We start from the raw sequence: 19,555 nt of genomic DNA, 5'->3' as shown, positions 1-19,555 counted from the left end.
AAATTGTAATCAAATTGTCCCATCCAAATTCTAATAATAACAAATTTTAAAATCAAATGAAACAATTTAAATGATCCATATATAAAAATTAAAATAAAATATGTTATTATTATAATTTCCCTAAAAATGTATTTAAAATCACATGAAGGCACGGGCATACATGTCAAAAGGATTAAAAAACCTCAAGCTTCTCAATAACCCACATTAGAATAACGAAAAAGAAGAGAAAGAACTGAAGAAAAACCAATGTAAAGTACCTCTATTTTGGTGTTGAACATGGGTCTTGAAGCCATTATCAGAACCTTGAATCTCCACAGCAAAGATGACTCTCTCTCTCTCTCTCTCTGTGAGAACACACCCCTTTTTTAAGCTAAGAATCTTTCATTTTCCGAAGCTAATATCGCCGACGAATTTGAATGGTCTACACTGCGAAGGGAGAGAGGGCGGCTGGGGAAGGGGGGCTTGGGGGCGAGTGGTATGTTTTTCAAAAAGTTTTGAAGAGAGAGAGAGCAGAGAGTGATTGGAGGGGGGGTTGTTAGAGGCAGTGATGAGCGTAGGTTGTTGCCATGATCTTGGTTGACCACGGAGAAAGGGATGGCAGAGGAGGCGGCCATGGTGGTGTCCAAAATCCAGAGCCCAATCCACCTATACCGATCAAACCCCCCCCCCCCCCCCGGCGGGCGCACGCGGGCGGGCGTGCACGCGCCTCAAAACCCAAATTTGTAATATAACTCTGTTAAATCACATCAGTCTACCCAGCAATTACATGCACCATAGCAAATTTTAAGCACATAATACGTCATTTAAATAGGCAAGTTTGATGTATGTGTAAGAATCTGTATGTTGAATTGGATGTGTGCTGTTTGCTGAATTCGATCTTCCTCTTCAATGGTGGTGGATAGTCGCGGAGTTGCTATGGCAGTAAACTGATGTTGATCAATGGCGATGGTGATGATGAGCAGCGGCGGTGGTGATGGGCGGCGGCGGCATCTTTAGCTACTCTTTCTCTCTTGGTCGATCTTAGGCTAGAACACAACACCCATCTCTTTCTCTGTACTACAACACCATTTGAAGAAGATTATGGGTGATGAGAGAACATGTGGAGAGAGAGTTGAAGAGAACGTGTTTGGTACTTAAACTTATGGGCAGACGTGGGAGAGAGAGAGAGAGAGAGAGAGAGAGAGAGAGAAGAGCGTTTGGGGGGGAGCTAAATGTATCTGAACCATTGATATAAACTTAGAATTTATCTAGACCATTAAAACCAAATGTATCTCTGATACATTTTGGACATTTTCAAAAACGCTTCTGTCTTATTATATATATTATAAATTAATTTCTTTTCATTTAAGTTGTGCCTTAATACCGTATTTATACCAAATGACTTTTCATTTAACCTTTCTCTTTTACAATTAATGAAATTTGTCCCGCTAGTTGTGCATTGCACGAATACATATAAATTTCACCTAACTAATTTATTATATTGGCGAGATCAAAAAAATAATATATACGTACTTATTATTTTATATTTCCATAACTTTTAAATTCTACCTAACTTTTTTTTATTTATTTTTTTATTTTTTTGTGTGATTAAAATGAATGTCTATTTGCTATTCATTTTTAAAAAAATATTTTTTATGTTGTATTTAATTAATTAAATATTATATTTAAAAAAATTAAAACTCATTTACAGTACTTTTTCTCCTCTCCCTCTCTCTTCTTTTATTTTATTTTTGTAAGAAGATAAATAAAACAAATAATTTTTGACAAAAACATTTTAAAATAGATAGATAAAAAAATAATATAAATATTTTAGAATAAATATTCTATAATAAATGAAAAAAATCTAATAAAAGTATATAATTATAACATTTTAACATATGATTTTTTATAGTACTTTTTTTATAAAAAAAAAATTATAACATATTTTCATTATCATTAGAGGAAAAAAAATATACAATCTTGCAATATATTTTTATATATTATATTATTTAATATATATTCAAATGCTCCCTACCAACGATTCTTGGAATGTCTTCAATTCCCCGATCCTGCTCCCGCTTTGTACAACTAAGGTGCGCTCTTATCACATAGATGGCCCTCTATAAATACGAAAAAAATGAAAGATCAAAAGATCAGGGATTGAAAATCAAAAGTCAGAAAATCAAAGGTGAGAGAGAGAGAGAGAGAGAGAGAGAGAAATTAAGAGTTAAAGAAGTTTTCACAAGAAAGAAGAGGAGAAACCCAGACGGTCAATCCTAGATTGGAGAAGTATTGGACCAGAGTGAGTATCATTCTGGTTACCAACTTACCATGTAGTCTTTTTCATTTCAGAAATTTCCAAGTGAATCCATGGTTTTTTTATTTCTGTAAACATGTTCAGTCTACAAACTAAATAATGAAAAATGGGATACATATATCAATACATAATGGTTGGGGGAGCTCTCGACTCTTAAATGATACCGTGACCGAGGGATGTCGAAGTAGATATTATCATGTTACGCATTATGTAATTGAATCATAACAACCACAATTTCAAGGGGTCACCACACAGTATTGGGATTACTTACATATTTTACTAACTCCGCTAGCTGCTGAATTAGTTGGGGCAGCTCTCGACTCTTAAATGATACCATGATCAAGGGATGTTGAAGTAGATATTATCATGTTATGCATTATGTAATTGAATCATAACAACCACAATTTCAAAGGGTCACCACACAGTATTGGGATTACTTACACATTTTATTTACTCCACTAGCTGCTGAATTATAACCTTTGTATCCTTTATTAGGACAATCTTTGGCTAAATGTGTTACACCACCACAAACTTTACAACCACCACCCTGCAGAATAATCCATTTTGAAAGATGTCAGATTAAATCAATGAAGCAAACTGAGAAAAATAAGGATTAGTTAAAATAATAGGAAGAAATTTAAGAGAGAGAGAGAGAACTCGATTTAGAGAAAAAGAGGCATAAAACCAAAAATTAGGTTTTTCCTCTACAGATGTATTTATACTAAGTGAACAAGTACAAAACTACCCTTCACCAAACTTAACACTCTCCCTCAAGTTGTGCATATATCTCTCACGCCCAACTTGCATACAATGGGATGAAAAAGCTTATTACATAATCCTTTAGTAAAAACATCAGGTAATTGATCTTTTGATTTTACAAAAGGCATACAAATCATGCCCCTATTTATTTTCTCCTTGATAAGATGTCTATCAATCTCGATGTGCTTAGGCCTATCATGCAAAACTGGAATACGGGCAATGTTAATAGCAGCCTTATTATCACAATTCAATCTCATTGGTCCCCCATTTAAAAATCCTAAGTTGGCCGATAAAAGTTGAAGCCACATAAGCTCACAAATGCAGGCCATTCTGCCTCTGCACTCGACCTTGCTACAACTGCTTGCATCTTACTTTACCAAGTCACGAAATTCCCTCCTACAAAAGTACATTAACCGAAGTAGACCTCCTATCATGAACTGCACCAGCCCAATCTAAATCAGTCAAGGCCTCCAACCTCAAATGATAATGATTGGAGAACAAGATCCCTTTTCCAAGCATTGATTTGAGGTATCTCAAGATCCGATTAACAGCATCCAAATGCCCTATTCGAGGGTCATGCATGAATTGGCTTACAACACTAACTGTGCACGCAATATCTGGCCCTATGTTACCAAAAAACACTAATACCCTAGCAAATTACGTATTGGTACACGTTCCAAAACATGGTACACTTTCGTTCCAAAACGGTAAATTTGGTGATCCAAAGCAATCCCAAAAGTTGTTTCCAATATATTTGTTTAAATGTTACCGTAGGAGAAAAAAAATCAAATATATTAACTAAAATCTACAATGAGTTAAGTTTTGACAAGACAAAAATATAAAAATGGGTCATAATTTTCATAGAAATGATTTGCTACATGAAAATATATATATATATATATATATATATGTATATATATATTGGATACCTATATATATATAAGTCTACTCTTATCGTACCACATTAAAGCATGTGGCATACCACATTTCCATTCCCATTTTATGTACCGAAATGATCCACGTTCTAGGTAACATGGATCTAGCCTAGTATGAGAAACATATATTAATCTTCCTACAAGCCTCTGACATCTTCCCTTAGCCACATGATCTCCATCACTATTGCTAAGTCTATGATTAGCCTCAATAGGGAAATCTATTGGTCTACATCCAAGTATGCCTACTTCCTCAAGTATATCTAAGATGTACTTTCTTTGGGAGATAAAGATGCCCTTATTTGATCTAGCAATCTCAATCCCAAGAAAGTACCATAAAGGACCAAGGTGTTTTATTTCAAATTCCTTGGAAAGTCGACCTTTGACTTGGGACATTTCTTCTACAACGTTACCAATCACCACTATATCATCCACATAAACAATGTGTATAGAAATTTTATCCCCATACCATTTGGTGAACATAGTATGATCAACATGACTTTCTTTGTATCCAAATCTTAGCATTGCCTTCAGAAACTTGTCAAACCAAGCTCTATGAGATTATTTCAACCTATACAATGCCTTCTTTAACAGACAGACCTTCCCATCAGTGGTTGGAGAAGAAAATCTTAGAGGAACATCCATATGCACTTCTTCTACAAAATCACTATGGAGAAAATCATTCTTCACATCTAATTATTGCAATGGCCATCCCAGAATTGCTGCACAAGAAAGGACGCTAATAGAATTTATCTTAGCCACCAGAGCAAAGGTCTCCTAATAATTAATGACATAAGTCTAAGTGAACCCTTTAGCTACTAGTCTCGCCTAATATCTATCAATAGTCCCATCAGCTCTCTGCTTAATTGTGAAAACCATTTGCAACCCACGGATCTTTTACCCGATGATAGAGAAACTAACTCCCAAGTGCTATTCTTACTCAAAGCTCTCATCTCCTCTACCATACCTTCTTTCCACTTAGGATCATTGAGTGCTTCCTTCCAACCCTGCAGAATAGAAACGGGACAAAGACGAAACAAAGGCATGGCATGATGGAGATAAGGAATCATATGACACAAATTTGAAAATAGGATGTTGAGTACAAGTTACACCCCTTTCCTGATAGCAATAAGGAGATTTGAATCATCAACTTGATGAACATCATTAACAGGAATAGTAGGAATAGTAACCAAAGACTCATTAACTAAGGACTTCATAGAAGAATTAGTAACTGGAGCCGGAGATGGTGATTGGCATGGCAACACATAGGTCGATTGTTCTTTGTCGCCGAGAGTAGGTCTTGAGATCTGGCCTATCCAACCTACTAGACTCCTTTAAACAAACTTATTTGTATCCTCCTCACAACAAGTCTCCTCCCCCTCATAACAAATGGTAGGGAAAAACAATATATTAGGAGAAACAATCTTTTTTGTAGTAGGGACCTCCCCCTGAAAAGATTGACAAGAAGGGTTTAGACGCACAAAAGGTGAACTCCATAGTAAAATAGGCTTTATGAGAGTAAGGATCAAAACATTATAGCCTTTTTGGATGGAGGAATAACCAAGGAATACACACCATAGAGCCTTCGGGTCTAGTTTGCTCTGAGTGGAACGAGGAGAATGAACAAAGCAAACACAACCAAACACCTTAGAAGAAAGAGAGATAGGAGGAACAAAAGTGTGGGGAAGAAGGTCACGAGGGCTTTGAAACTAGAGAACACTAGAAGGCATATGTGGTTAATAAGATATGCAGCGGTGAGAATGACATCACCCCAGAATGGTTTAGGAACACGCATTGTGAACATAAGAGCACGAGCAAACCCAAGAAGATGACGGATTTTGCATTTGGCAACTCCATTTTGTTCAGGGGTACCAACACAACTGGTTTGATAATGAATACCATGTGCTTCAAGATGTGCCTGAAACACTCCATCAATATATTCAGTGCCATTATCACTCCAAAGGACTTTCATTGGGATGGAAAACTGATTAAGCGCCATCTTATGAAATGTCTGAAAGCAAGAAAAACTTCACTTTTGGTGCGAAGCAAGTAAATCCAAGTTACACGAGAATAACAATTAATAAAAGTGACAAACCATTGATAACCAAACACAAACATAACATGAGAGGGACCCCATACATCATAATGAATAACCATAAATGGAAACATACTTCTTTTATTAACGGAATGATAACAAGAATGTTTATATTTGGCAAACTCACATGCATCACAATGAAAATTATTCCTATGACAATCCTTCACTAAAGTAGGAACAATTTTTTTTTAAACAAAATTACAGGGATGTACTAAACAGAATGAGAAGGATAAAAAGTTATGGAGTAGTTTAAGGACTAAAATATAGTAAATTAGTAGAGAACTGGGAAACATGAAGAACAAACAACAGGGAAATAGAGGGGGAACAATGAATAGAGCCTGTTCCAGCCACAAAGGAGGACACATCAACAACTCTTACTTTATCCTTGCCTAAACAAGGAGAGTAAGAGTGAAAAAGATTGAACAAACCTATCATATGATCGGTAGCACCAGAGTCAATAATCCAAGGACATGAAGAGACAGCACTCATGGCACTCATAAGAATACTTGTGGAAGGAAAGTTGGAAGGAGGATCAGAAACAGTGGCATAAGAAGAATCAAGTCGAGCCATCATACGCCGAAGACTGTGTAACTCATCCTGGGAAAGAGCTACAGAATCACTCGAAGTGCTTGCAGAGGACTCTAAGAGATGAGCATGAGCAAACAGTACCGCCACGACCACTTAAACCACCACGGTCACCACCTCACCCGCAATTAGGACGACCATGTAACTTTCAATAATGTTCCCGATCATGCTTTCTTTTTTTTCTTTTTTTTTGGGGTAAGTCCTAAAATAAAACAATGAAATATAAAAGTTTACAAAAGGCAGGTCCCAGGCAATTCCTACTGTTGGCTACATATTTTGTAAAAGCTAATCGCAGCTTGACACATGGTACATGAGGGGCAATTCGGAAAATTAATACAAGTCTCCAATCAAAGACAGACACCTGGCAGGTCATATTGGTTATAATGGATCTGCGCAACACTGGAAAAGCTAGAAGGCGCAAGATGACGTGGCCTAACAGTTACTCATGAATTCAAATTCAAAATCCAAGAGGGAAGCCTAACTGCAAGAATGGCGTAGTGAGACTAACTGTGAGAAAGAATGGTCAGCAATCATGGAAGGATATTTCGATGGTTGGAAGCCCACTTCCACGGTTACCCTTGGAGAGTACAAATTGCAGGGAAGGCCCCAAATTGAAGGACTCAGACTCAGATTTAAAAACCAGTTTATTTACTTCATATTTCTTTCCAGTTTTATATTTCAGCATTTCAATTCCTGTACTACACTTCATTTCTTAAGAGTAGTCTCAAGTAGTCGTTGCTGTAAACCTATTCAAGGCTGGGTCATTTTATTGTAAGTTCTTATTTACTCAACGAAATTCAGTTTTTGAATTGTTCTGTACATAACTTCTCATAAATTACTTCTGAAACAAGTCACCAGTAAAAGTCCTCTTCATTGAGGCTGAAAGAACTTCTACACAATCGTCTGATAATTGGTTGGCAATTAAAATTTTGTAAGGACTGATTGATCCTTGTTGGCACGCTTCAAAGTACATTATTAACCTTCAAAAGCCAAAAAAAGCCAACAATACCCCAATGTATGAAATACATGGGGAAAGAGAAATGAATGAAACAGATAAGGCTCTTAAACAAACAGAATTTGAATTGAAGGCCCAGCATCTCTTTTTCCAACTAAAGGCTCGTCAGTTAGATAAACCAAATTTAAATAGGATAAAAGATAAGTTAGGAAAAGAGTATGTATTTGTTGAATTTTGCTGAACAAAGTTCCATGATCTGGTGACTTTGTCCATTCCTTAATTTTATGAAATTGAGAATGTAACCAAGTAGGTGTTCCCAATGTAAATATTGCATATCAATAAAACTGAGCTTTTCAACCATCATTTGTCATGATCTGGCTTTATATTCCAATTGTATGATCGATTGCATGGCGAATATGGCTTTATGCCTTACTCTGTTTATGTAATCTGTGAACGACAACTTCAAAGCAACCAACTTGCTTTGATGCCTGGTTTCAAATGTTGCAAATCATAAAATTCCTCATAAGAGTAATGGTATTTATCTTAGGATTTCACACTCCAATCGTATGGTTAATATAATCTGTGTGAATAACAGCACCAATCTTGCTTCGAGGCCTGATTCAGGTATTTCAAAGTATGAAATTTCTCTTAAGAACAGCCCTATTTGCCTTCAAAGGATTTATATAAGCAAAAGCGTAAGATCAGTCCTTTGGACATTATATAATGCTTGACCAAGAACTGGTTTCATAGTACTTATTTATGTTGAAAGAATAGGCAAGAACCATATTCTAACTATAAGTCATTACAAAGATCCCTTCGAAGGAAACTTCCTTTGTTGGAAAGTTTAAAAACACACCTCCAAGATTCTTGAAGTGAGCAAATCTTAACTATGCTTGAATTCAAGGTATAAGACTGGCTTCGAAGCCAACTACCCGTTCTCAAAGTTAAGCTAAGTATTTGAAAACTGGCTTCGAAGCCAACTAACACCTTTCGAAGCCAACTATCTGTTTTCAAAATTAAGCTAAGTATTTGAAAACTGGCTTCAAAGCCACCTAACACCTTTCGAAGCTAAGCTGGGTATTTGAAATGTGTTTCCCTCCTTCATAAAGTATCTATATTCTGGCTCAGAGGTAGTTGTCTTTCTTGTGTTCTCAGGGATATAAAATAAAAGCCTTGATCACACATAGGTTAGAACCTAGGTCTATTTAACCCGTTATGTTAAATAGGTAACTTTGGACAGAAAGGTTTTAAAACCCCTTCCCGCGCTTTATCTACACGCTTGTCCAAAGTCTCTCTTTCACTCTTGTTGCTCTTATCTGAAGCTCTTTGCCCTTCCGTTCACTTTCTTCTTTCAATTCTTTGCTAATGGCTTTTTCTTCTAAAATACCAGTCGTCGAGCGTGGAAGCCCATCTATTGCTTTGAAGAATGTGACAAATACAAGACTGGGGAACGGTGTGCTATCAATTGTCGCATCTTTATTCCCCGACACCATGCTCAAGGGGAGATTGTCCTTGGTCCCATTTTCAAAGAAGCCCCCACCCAATTCCCTGCTCTGTATCCGCGCTTAGAAGATCAATGCCTCCTTTACGAGGGTGGCCTTGATTTGGGACGTTGGAAGATGAACCGTCCCCATTGCTACCGGCCCACATTAAGGCCAGAATGGAAGGAATGATACGACCGAGTTGTTCCTGCCCGGAAGCTAGACCTCCAGGAACTCTGTCTCCTTAACGCCCTTCGATTAGCCAAGTTTTCCATTCCTGAAGACCCTTTTCTCATACCCGCTACTCTTTGTTTTTGGAACCTAACTTTCAATTTCTTTCAATTTCGGTGTGGTACGATGGCCCCCATAGTCCTTGACATATGCCATCTTCTAGGGTTATTGCCCGCTGGTACTCCCTTCGGTCCTGATTATCTTGATATTAATGTTCCTTTCTCTGTTCCCCCTTTGACTTCTTCCTTTAGTGATTTTGTGAAGTCTAAGAATAAAAAGGAAGGTCCTATGATTGATCGGGAGTTCTTTTCTTTTCTCTTATATTGGCTCTGCAAGTTTTTATTTTGTACCTCTTCATAAAGGATTATGCCTGAATTCGCCTCTTTTGCTAAGGCTCTCGCTTCGATTAAGAAGATATCCTTAGCTCCTTATGTACTGGGTCATGTATACAGAACTTGCTCTCAGTTTTGTAAGAAACCTCTTGATGCCAGCCAAGGAGAACCACTCTAGATGTTGCAACTCTGGCTTTTCGCATACTTCACTAACTTACATTCCAAGTGCCTGAGATTCTTGGTGCAAAACCCTAGCACTTATGGAATGAAGTATGCCAGAGTTTCACTCTACCCTTCCAGCTTTGCTTATTACCTTACCTTCTTCCATCAACTTCCAGTTTCCCGTTCTTCCACCTTCTTCTGCCCCATTGTGGCTAACACAGGGCCAACATGGCTGACTTTCCTGGCTGACAACACCTGCTCCATCTCCATTCATACGGATATATGGGCCTTGATTTTGATTCCAAGGGAGCTCTACATTGGTACCTTGAGCTTTCGAGCTTACAAATGCATTGTTGAACCTTACTACCTTGCCCACTTTGCTAGGCAATTTGGTCTTACTCAAGGAATTATTGTCCCTCTCTGTAGCCAAACTAACACAAATCTTACAACCAGAGAGCTGAAGGTGCCAAGAACCAGACTGGACGAGGCAACTTCCAAATTGATACAAGACTTTGTCGAATTCAGGTTCACTCCCTTCATCCCACACAACACTGCATTGAGGAGGTACTAGAATTAGTGGACAGCCAATATGGAGGTGCTCCTGGCCATCTCTCCTCGGGATCTATTGGTTAGGCTGGATGTACCCTCTCAAGCTAAGTCCAAAGAGACTGGGACCACTACTATTGCCTCTACTGCCCCTGTCATTCCAACTCTTACTCCTGCTGTCACTGTGTCTGCTCCTGCTACCTCACCTCCTCCAAGAGTTACCAGAGCTACCAGAGCTACTTAAAAGAAGGGTATGCATTTCTATTTACTTATAACTATTCTTTGGTGCAGGAGCCTCACAGGAAGACTCTCCTCAGAGAGTTCAAGCTTTGAATATCCTCAAAGGCAAGCAACAACAACAGAGGAAAAGAAAACTTTTGCTTGATCCTGAGAAGGAGATACCTGAGGCTCACTTGGAAGAGGAAGAAGCAGAGAAAGGGAAAGAAACTCCATTGAAGAGAAGGAAGCAAAAGACAGTTTCTCCCTCCGACCTTATTGGGGACTCTACTCATGAGGCAGCTGCCAAAGCAGTGGAAGAAGAGCACTCCAAGGAAATCATTGTATTTCAGAGGTCTAAGAGAAGAGACAGCAGCAAATACTAACGGATGAAGCTGCTGCTGCTAATGCACTTCAAAAGGAGGCTACAAGGAGGAAACAAACTGCTGAGCACTACTCCATTCGCAGCTCTCCAAACAACACCACCACCACAATCTTTGAAGCTGGTAACCTCCTTCAATCCCTTGTGATAATTTCCCTTTCCAGGTTTCAGCATAGAATTAACACCCCCCCCCCCCTTTTTTTTTTTATGCAGCAGTAATCAGTTCATTCCCTCTTCCTTCGACACAGGCCCCTCCATCTTCATCCGTGGATGAAAGGCCTTCTCAGACTTTTGCAGAATTGCAAGCAGCCTCAGAAGGAGAAAGGAAGACTTATAGTGAAGTGCTAATGAAGATAGAACCTATTCTGGCAATATTTCCACTTTCCAGCTCTACACCTTCCATGCCCTTTTCCTCGCCTCTTGTGAGGCAGTCTTCCACCTTCCTTGTGTCCAGGCTTAACTCTATATTTTCCTCCTCTATCCTTTGTCTCATCCCAATATACTCCTCCTATAGTCCTGGCTGCCCCTCTCCCAATTGAGAATACTCCAATTACCAGTTCTACTTCAGTGGTCATTGGCCTACCCAAGCTGCTCAACAACTTCTTTCCAACCACCCAGCTCCAGTCCTTCTTCTTTAGACTTGCTGGTAGCCAGGACTATCGACTCTGTGAGGGGAACTTCTACTCCTTCACCTACCCCTATACTTCCATCTCTTCCTTCAACCAGCAATTCTTCTATACTGATAATGTCAGAAAAGAAGATGGACATCTTCAAGGCTTAGCTGGCCAGTTTGTTTGGCATCTCTTCACTAGCTCGGGTAACAAACAGTGAGGCTGAGCCATTGCTCCTTGTTGATTCTTTGCTAGAGATTATTGAGAGCTCCTCCACTGCTGCTGAAGCCTCCTTACCTTGAGTGGACTTGGGCACTTGCTTGGATTTACTGCAAACATTTTCGAGGATTCCATTTGAAGCATTACAAAGGCCTATCATCAAGAAAGGTTTCCTTAAATGTTGCCAGACCTTCGAGCAATCCAATCTGGCCTTTTCACGCCACCTATCTCAGGCAGCAGCCACCATAGACTTTTACATCAATATCTGCTAAATGGCTAAGGCTGCAAAAGAAAAACTGCTGAAGGATAAGGAGTTTGTATCCCATATCCATGCTTAAGTGTTTGAATTGAAGGGACAACACTCCTATGCATCCCAGTTTTGATCCCAACTGTTGGAGAAGAAAGCTCAACTGGAAGAAGAGCTAGCAGCAGTCAACCTAGCCTTGGATCGAAATGCCAAGAAGTTGCAAATTACTAACTAGGAGATGGCTGACAAAAGGCAAGACATGGCTATAGCCATTTAGTTGTTCTCATCCCTTAAAAGTAGAGAATCAATTGTAAGGGAACAACTAAAACATTGTACTATTTTTGGGCCAATTTGTGGCTGTGTATTCAATTCTTTATGAAATGAGATCTTTATTTGTTATTTGAGTGCTTCATGCCCTTTTATTTATTTTTACTTTAGCATTTCTCACATTTCTTGTGTTTCCCACACAGTTGGATAGTAAGACTTCAAATTCCTGCCATTGATTTTCTTGGGATACATATATCCGTTTAGATTTCTCAAATAGTATGCTCCCTAAGGCAAGACTCTATGAATTTGGTATGGTCCTTCCCAATTAGGTGACCATTTACAAAACTTATAGCTTTTAATTCCTATTGAAAGTATTGTTTTCCATACTAAATCTCCTTTATCAAAGCTAATGTGCCTAACTTTCTTATTATAGTTTTTGACTGCCTTCTTCTTTTGGAAAAGAATACTATTTAATACCAAAATTTTAGCTTCATCCACATTTTTTAATTCCAAGAACATACTTCGATGGTACTGCTCAGAAGTTAACTGGTCTTAACATTTTACCCTCAAGGATTTAATATTAATTTTCACAAGCAACACTGCATCATGTCTATATACTAAAGCATAAGGAGTGATTCATGTACTTGACCTTGGAGAAGTTCTATAGGCCCACAACACATCTAACAACAAGTTATGCCAATCCCTAAGATTGTCTTCAACAACTCTTTGTATTCTTTTTTTCAAGGATTTGTTAGATGACTCCGCCTGACCATTTGTTTGTGCATAATAAGGAGTGGATAACAAGGCTAATTCCAAACTCTACTACGAAAGATTTTACCATCTTTCCATCAAACACAGTCTCATTATCTACAATTATGGTCTGTAGGATGCCAAACCTATGGATCAATTCCTTAATAAATCCAATAACTTCAATCTGATCTGCTGCCTTATAAGGCTTAGCTTCTAGCCATTTAGTAAAGTAGTCTGTGGCCACTAGAATGAAACAATGTTGCTTCCAAAAGGAAGGATGTATTTTCTCTATCATATCCATTGCCCATCCTCTGAATGGCCAAGGCTTCACAACTGCATGCAAATCAGTTACTGACACATGTCTTATCATGCCATGCTTTTGGCATGCTTGACATCAGTTTACATACTCTATGCAATCTTTTAGGATAGTTGGCCAATAGTAGAAGTACTTTCGAAGCAACCATCTCATTTTCACACCAGGCTGATAGGCACCACAAATACCTTCGTGCACCTCAGCTATAGCAGTCAATGCTTCCTTTGGCCCTAAACATTCTAACAGCTACCCATCTGCACCCCTTTTGTAAAGAGCATTGTTATACACTATATATTGCATAGACTGTAATTTAATTTTCCTGCTGGCCTTCGAAGATGGGCCAGTTAAATATTGAATAATTGGATGTCTCCAATCATGCTCTTCTAAGTTATTCTGGTTAACTTCTACCATAATACCCCTTTTAGCCAAAAGTGGTATTAACTTCTGATATATTGTTTGACTTATGTCCACTTGGGTCTTCCCCTTTCTTCTGAAATTCGAGGCCTTTTGAGCTACATCATTGGCCTCATGGTTCATGAATCTTGGGATATAAGTCACATTGGCTATCTGAAACTGAGAAAGCAAATGCAGTGCAATAACATAATATGGTAATATGCTTGCACTTTGACATTTGAAGATTCCTTTTACTTGGTGGATTACCAATTGGGAATCCCCAAACATATCAACTACATGAGCTTGTAATCCAATAAGTATCTCAAGTTCCATTATTAAAGTTTCATATTCAGCTTGATTATTAGAACAAGTAGTTTCATCCACTCTGAAACCACGTGTGGTTTCTACCCTCTATGGTGATTTAATTATAACATCAATTCCAACCAAACCACTAGTTTTTGATCCATCAAACAACATTTGTCATGATTCAACATTGACCATACCAAGGTCCATTATCTCTTGGCTTTTTGTTTGATATGGATGATCTGCCAAGAAGTTAGCCAAAACTTGTCCTTTTACTGCTTTTTGGGAGACATATTCTAGATGAAATTTTGATTAATATCCATTTGTCAATTCTTCCTCTCAACATAGGTCTAGATAACATGTACTTAACCAAGTCTGTGGTTGCAATTACCAAGACAACAGTAGGCAAAAGATAATATCTTAACTTCATTGCTGCAAAGTACAATGCAAGGCACAGCTTTTCTACAACTGAGTATTTACATTCACAAGAATTTAAAAACCTACTACAGTAATAAACTGCTTGCTCCTTACCTTCTTCATTGTCCTAAGCTAGGAAAACTCCCAATGAATCTTCTGTTGCAACAATGTATAACTTCAAAGGCTTGTCTCTCATTGGTGGCATCAACACTGGAGGCTTGGCCAAGTAGGCTTTAATTCCTTCGAAAGCAACTTGATGCCCTGCTATCCACACAAACTCTTCTTTATTTTTCAACTTTAACAAAGAAGAAAATACTTTAATCTTCCCTGCAGTGTTAGAAATAAATTTTCGAAGGAAATTAATCTAACCAAGGAATTTTTGTAATTCTTTCTTACTTGATGGAGGTTTGGCCTCAATGATGGTTTTGGCTTTATTCTGATAAATCTGTATTTCCTTCTTGTGCACTACATACCCCCAAGAAGTTTTCAGCTGATACACTTAAAGCACATTTGAGAGGATTAAGCTTCAACTTAAACTTTTTCATTCTTTCAAAAGCTGCTACCAAGTGAATCAGGTATTCCTCCATGAACTGGGACTTTACAACAATATCATCAATGTAACACTCTAAGTATCCTCTAATAAGATCATGAAAGATAGTATTCATTGCCCTCTGATATGTTGCCCCAGCATTCTTTTGACCAAATGGCATTTTCACCCATTCGATGGTGCCAATATTCTTAGGACACATGAATGCTGTCTTGTGGACATCCTCCTCTGCAATGCACATCTGGTTATAACCAGAATGCCCATCCATCATAGACAAAATCTTGTGCCCTGCTGAACTGTCCACCAATAGATCAATTATAGGCATGGGATATTCATCTTTTAGAGTTGTCAAATTCAGATTTCTAAAATCGATGCATACCCTCATCTTACCATTCTTTTTAACCACAGGCACAATGTTAGACAACCATTCAACATACCTGGTTGTTCTAATGAAACCAGCTTTAAGGAGCCTAAGAATCTCCTCCTTCACTTTCTGAACCACTTCAGGGCTTATTCGTCTTGGTTTCTGCTTGTGTGGCTTGAAGTTAGGCTTCATAGGGAGCCTATGTTCCACTAATGACCTATCTAATCCAGACAGTTCATTATAAGACCATGCAAAACAATCCTTATATTGCTTTAGAACTACCAACAACTGGTTCCTGTCAATAGGACTTAACCAAGCACTGATATAAATGGCTTGTTGTGCAGAACCCTCCTCTAAATTGACTTCTTTCAAAGGGTCTTGTACTTGAGCATTTACTAATGTTTCTCCTTTGACTTCTTTTGTCTTCAAAGCAACTTCATTTTGTTCTGCTCCCACCTTCTCTGGTTCAACATCTTTGCTTTCTTCCTCATAGACAAAATATGTCCGTAAGGCTTTTTCTTCCTGTATTTCCTAGACTTTTGTATCGATATCCAATGCACAGTACTTATCAAGGGCCAAAGGCCTGGCCTTTTGTTGCTCCTGATTATAGCCAACCACCATGGCTTCCTTCTCTTGTTCCTAAACCTTCTAGACTATTGACTTTACGTCCAATACTGAAAACTTGACTAAGGCCAAGAGCCTAGCTTCTTGGTTCTTATCTTCTTACCTAAAACCAGGCATCATTGTCATCTTTGGTGATTAACTCTTCATCAACACTCTTCTGCACTAAGTGCTTCAGGTGTGCTACTTCCTCATCAACCGTCACTTAGGCTGTTCCATCAGGCTTCCTTAGTACACTGAGTGGTGTCACTCCTTCAGTGTATAACTTGGCCTCCACAAAATCAGCACAAGCGATAAAGGGTTGGGGGTCTACGTTGATCTCCTCTGTTTCTCCATTGCATAGTGCTATCATTATTTTCTGATGTAGAGAGGAAGGTATACATTTGTTGATGTGGATCCAATCGCTGCCAAGCAAAGCATTATACTTGGCATTACTGTCTATAACAAAGAATGCTATCATGCAATCTCTAGTCCCCACACTCAGGTTGATGGGCAAAATGCCCTGAGCCATCTGCTTATCCCCAGCAAAACCAACAATGGTTATGCTGGTTGGAATTAATCTGGGGTTTCTTTTTCCCAATTTCTTCAAGGAAGACTTCGGAAGCAAGTTCACTGCTGCCCCATTGTCCACTAACACCCCATTCATTTGTATCCCATCGAAGTAAGCCTTAATATACAAGGGCTTAACGTGCTGAGCCATAGATGTTGTAGGGTAGGGGTGGTCACAGGTCGGATCGGATCGGGTTCTTGGTATATCCGTCACTCGAACCGATCATATCGGATGAGAGAATTTGTCATCCGATTCCGACCTAGCAGCTCTTCAAAACCATCCACTTCGGGTTAGGGTTTTGGCAGTCGAGTTTCGGTCAAAATTGTAAAATCCTTCAGACCATGAAAAGATTTGAGAGGGATGAAGGAAAGAGGATTTTGGAGGAGGGCATGAGGGAGGCGGTTTCAGAGATGAGCATATTTAAAAGGAAAACAGAGAGATATGAGAAAGGCAGTTACATTGAGGAGGATGCAGAGGAGGAAGACTTCATCAAGGTTGTGCATTGGAGCCATCGCCGGTGTGAGAGATGTGGTGACAGAGCTTATGTTCTCATCAATCCAAGAGAGAGATCTAGATAGCAACATAACCACTTCTTTGTGATTGAGAGAGAATACACAGTAGAGATAAATCTCTGTAGTAAGGTAAACAATAATAATATTGATTGAGAAAATATGTTGGGAAGATAAAAGGACCTCTTTTTTAGAGAGAGAGAGAGAATATAGAGTGAGAGAGTGGAGATCATCTCTGCAGCAAAGAAGGTGATAAAAAAGAAAGAACAAAAAGTGACTGACAAATAGAGAGAAAAGAAGTTGAAAAGAAAAGGTGTGGTGAAAAGTTAAGTGTAATTTTTTAACACCCAATCATAGTGTATACGGAAGAAAGAGATTGGTCTAAGAGCATTAAATATATTTTAAACTTTCAATCCTAGAAAGCCACGTACAAGATAATCGGACGGTTCGGGCGTAGGCAGTAATTTTTTTTTGAAATTCAAACACCGACCGATCAACTAATTTTTTTTGCATTTTTAAACTGTGGTTGGACCGTGTAACATTCGAAATCGGCCATTGCTCAACAGTTCAAGTCGGTTTGGTTGGTTAAGTCGAGTCCAACAGGTTTATCAATAGCCCTATTGTAGGGTACTCGAAGATATATGAGAGGTTAATACTCACCTCCTTACTTTCTTCTTCAATTTCCATTGGTGTAGCCACTTCAGACTCATCTTGAATCATACTGGCCTGTGAATCTTCACTAGAAACCAGAATGGCGTCATTTTCCTAGCCTTCTTGGTTTCCCTCTTCAATCTAGAACTCCTATGGCAGTATATATACCATGTTTACTAGCACTAGAAGAAATGGGCCAAACTGAACTGCTGGCTGTACTTGTTTCTCTTTTACACTAGCTTGTTCTGTTATTTATGAAGCATCTTCCATGCTGCACTTTAGTACCTCTGTGCTAGCAGATTCCTTTGAAGCAACCTGTTGGTGATCTACCTCTGTTTGCTTGTCAACCAAAAAGGTTTGTTCAGCCATAAAGGGCTCAAGCATTCCATCTTCAACCAATGTTCTCTCTTGGCCTAGCTCAGTCCCTTCATCTGTTTCATCATCACTTTCCATTAAAGCCTTCTCGAGGCCTGCTAAACTGAATTTTTCATTGGCTCTTAGTTCAGCATGAACTTTAGCCAACTGCTCCATACTGGCGCTCCTCTTGATCTTGAGAGCAGGCTTCGAACCTAGCCCTTCATCTGTCTGGTCTTTTGCTTGTGCCATGGAAGTGCTCTCTCCACTTTCTTTCAGATCCCTTTGATACTGGGTATATCTTTGTTGGATTTTCCTCCTTTGAGAACTAGAAATTATAGAAACCACATCTGACTTCCTTGTTTTTTGGATTCTTTAATAACACCCAGTTATTTGGAGCCACCAAGGGAGGTTTGATCATTGTTCCCTCGTCTCTAAAAACATTTGTTTGAGTAGACATTTCCTTAGGTTGGTTCTGCATGACAAACCAATCTGGAACTCCTGGGACCCATGAGCCCACTGGTCTGGCTACTAGATCTGCTGCCACCCTCTTTGAAACAGTCTTCGAAGCAGCTCTTCGAGTTATCAGTCCTGGTCCCATGCCCTGCACTAAATCCATACTTCCTTTCAAGCTGGTTGTTTACTTTGTAATAATTGGGTGGCCTAGTTTCATACAGAGGCCTCTTTCCTTTTGATTGCATCCTGGTGTCTGGTGGCGCTACCAAGGATGACTGCTGTCTAGGGCCAGTTCGGTATGGCCTGTTGTTATGGGTACTGGTTATTCGGTCCCTCTGCACCTCTTTGTAATGCTGCTTCCCATCAACTGGAAGCCTTTTTAGCCACTTGTAACACATCCTACACCTGAGACACATCCTCTACACTATAGCAACTTCAAGAGAGTCATCATCCAACATCTCTTCACTAGAGCCTTCTTTTAGGCCTGCAGAGCTTTGTCCATCAGCTGGTGAACTTTTTGGGTTCTTCCTGAAAGCAGCCTGGCTAGCCACATGCATTTGCACCGTAACTTCCTCCAATTCTTTCAATGATAGGTTTTGGAAATCTAGCATGCCAATATTGGCTGCAGCCTCCCCAATCTCTGGAAACAGGTTGGTGTCAATTCCCATAGCTTTCTCAGACTTGACTGGAAACTTTAGCCTCCCCTTCCGAATCTGTTCTTGGATCTGTCTCGAAAAACAATACAGTTTTTAGTTGAATGAGACCAAGAATTGTGCCATTTACAATACAGTTTTCCTTTAAGTTCTTCAAGGGTAAGTATCTTAACTCCCTTTGGTAACTTTAGGAAATTTGCTGCAAGCAAATAATCAAAAATGTCATCTGCTTTTGTTAAGTCAAAAAAATACTTTCTATGCAGGTCTTTCTTTTTAAACTGTTGGTCTATTGTACTGTCTTTCTGAATTAATGTCTCACAAGTCATAGGTTCTTTTTCCACTATCTCTGCTGTATCAA

The 19,555-nt window shown here is 38.9% G+C and overlaps 1 protein-coding gene across 1 annotated transcript in view; it reads right to left on the bottom strand.

The window, feature by feature from the left end:
- LOC114261823 (uncharacterized) overlaps positions 1-19,555 on the bottom strand; it is a 44,584-nt gene that overhangs the window by 8,113 nt on the left and 16,916 nt on the right. Inside the window, exon 4 of the mRNA XM_082907528.1 lies at positions 2,738-2,843. Coding sequence (XP_082763654.1) covers positions 2,738-2,843 — 106 coding nt within the window. The remainder of the gene's footprint in view (positions 1-2,737; positions 2,844-19,555) is intronic.

Source organism: Camellia sinensis, chromosome 1, assembly GCF_055761805.1.
Source record: "Camellia sinensis isolate YWXY chromosome 1, ASM5576180v1, whole genome shotgun sequence".
Classification (NCBI taxonomy): domain Eukaryota; kingdom Viridiplantae; phylum Streptophyta; class Magnoliopsida; order Ericales; family Theaceae; genus Camellia; species Camellia sinensis.
This window is presented reverse-complemented; position numbering and strand designations above follow the sequence as displayed.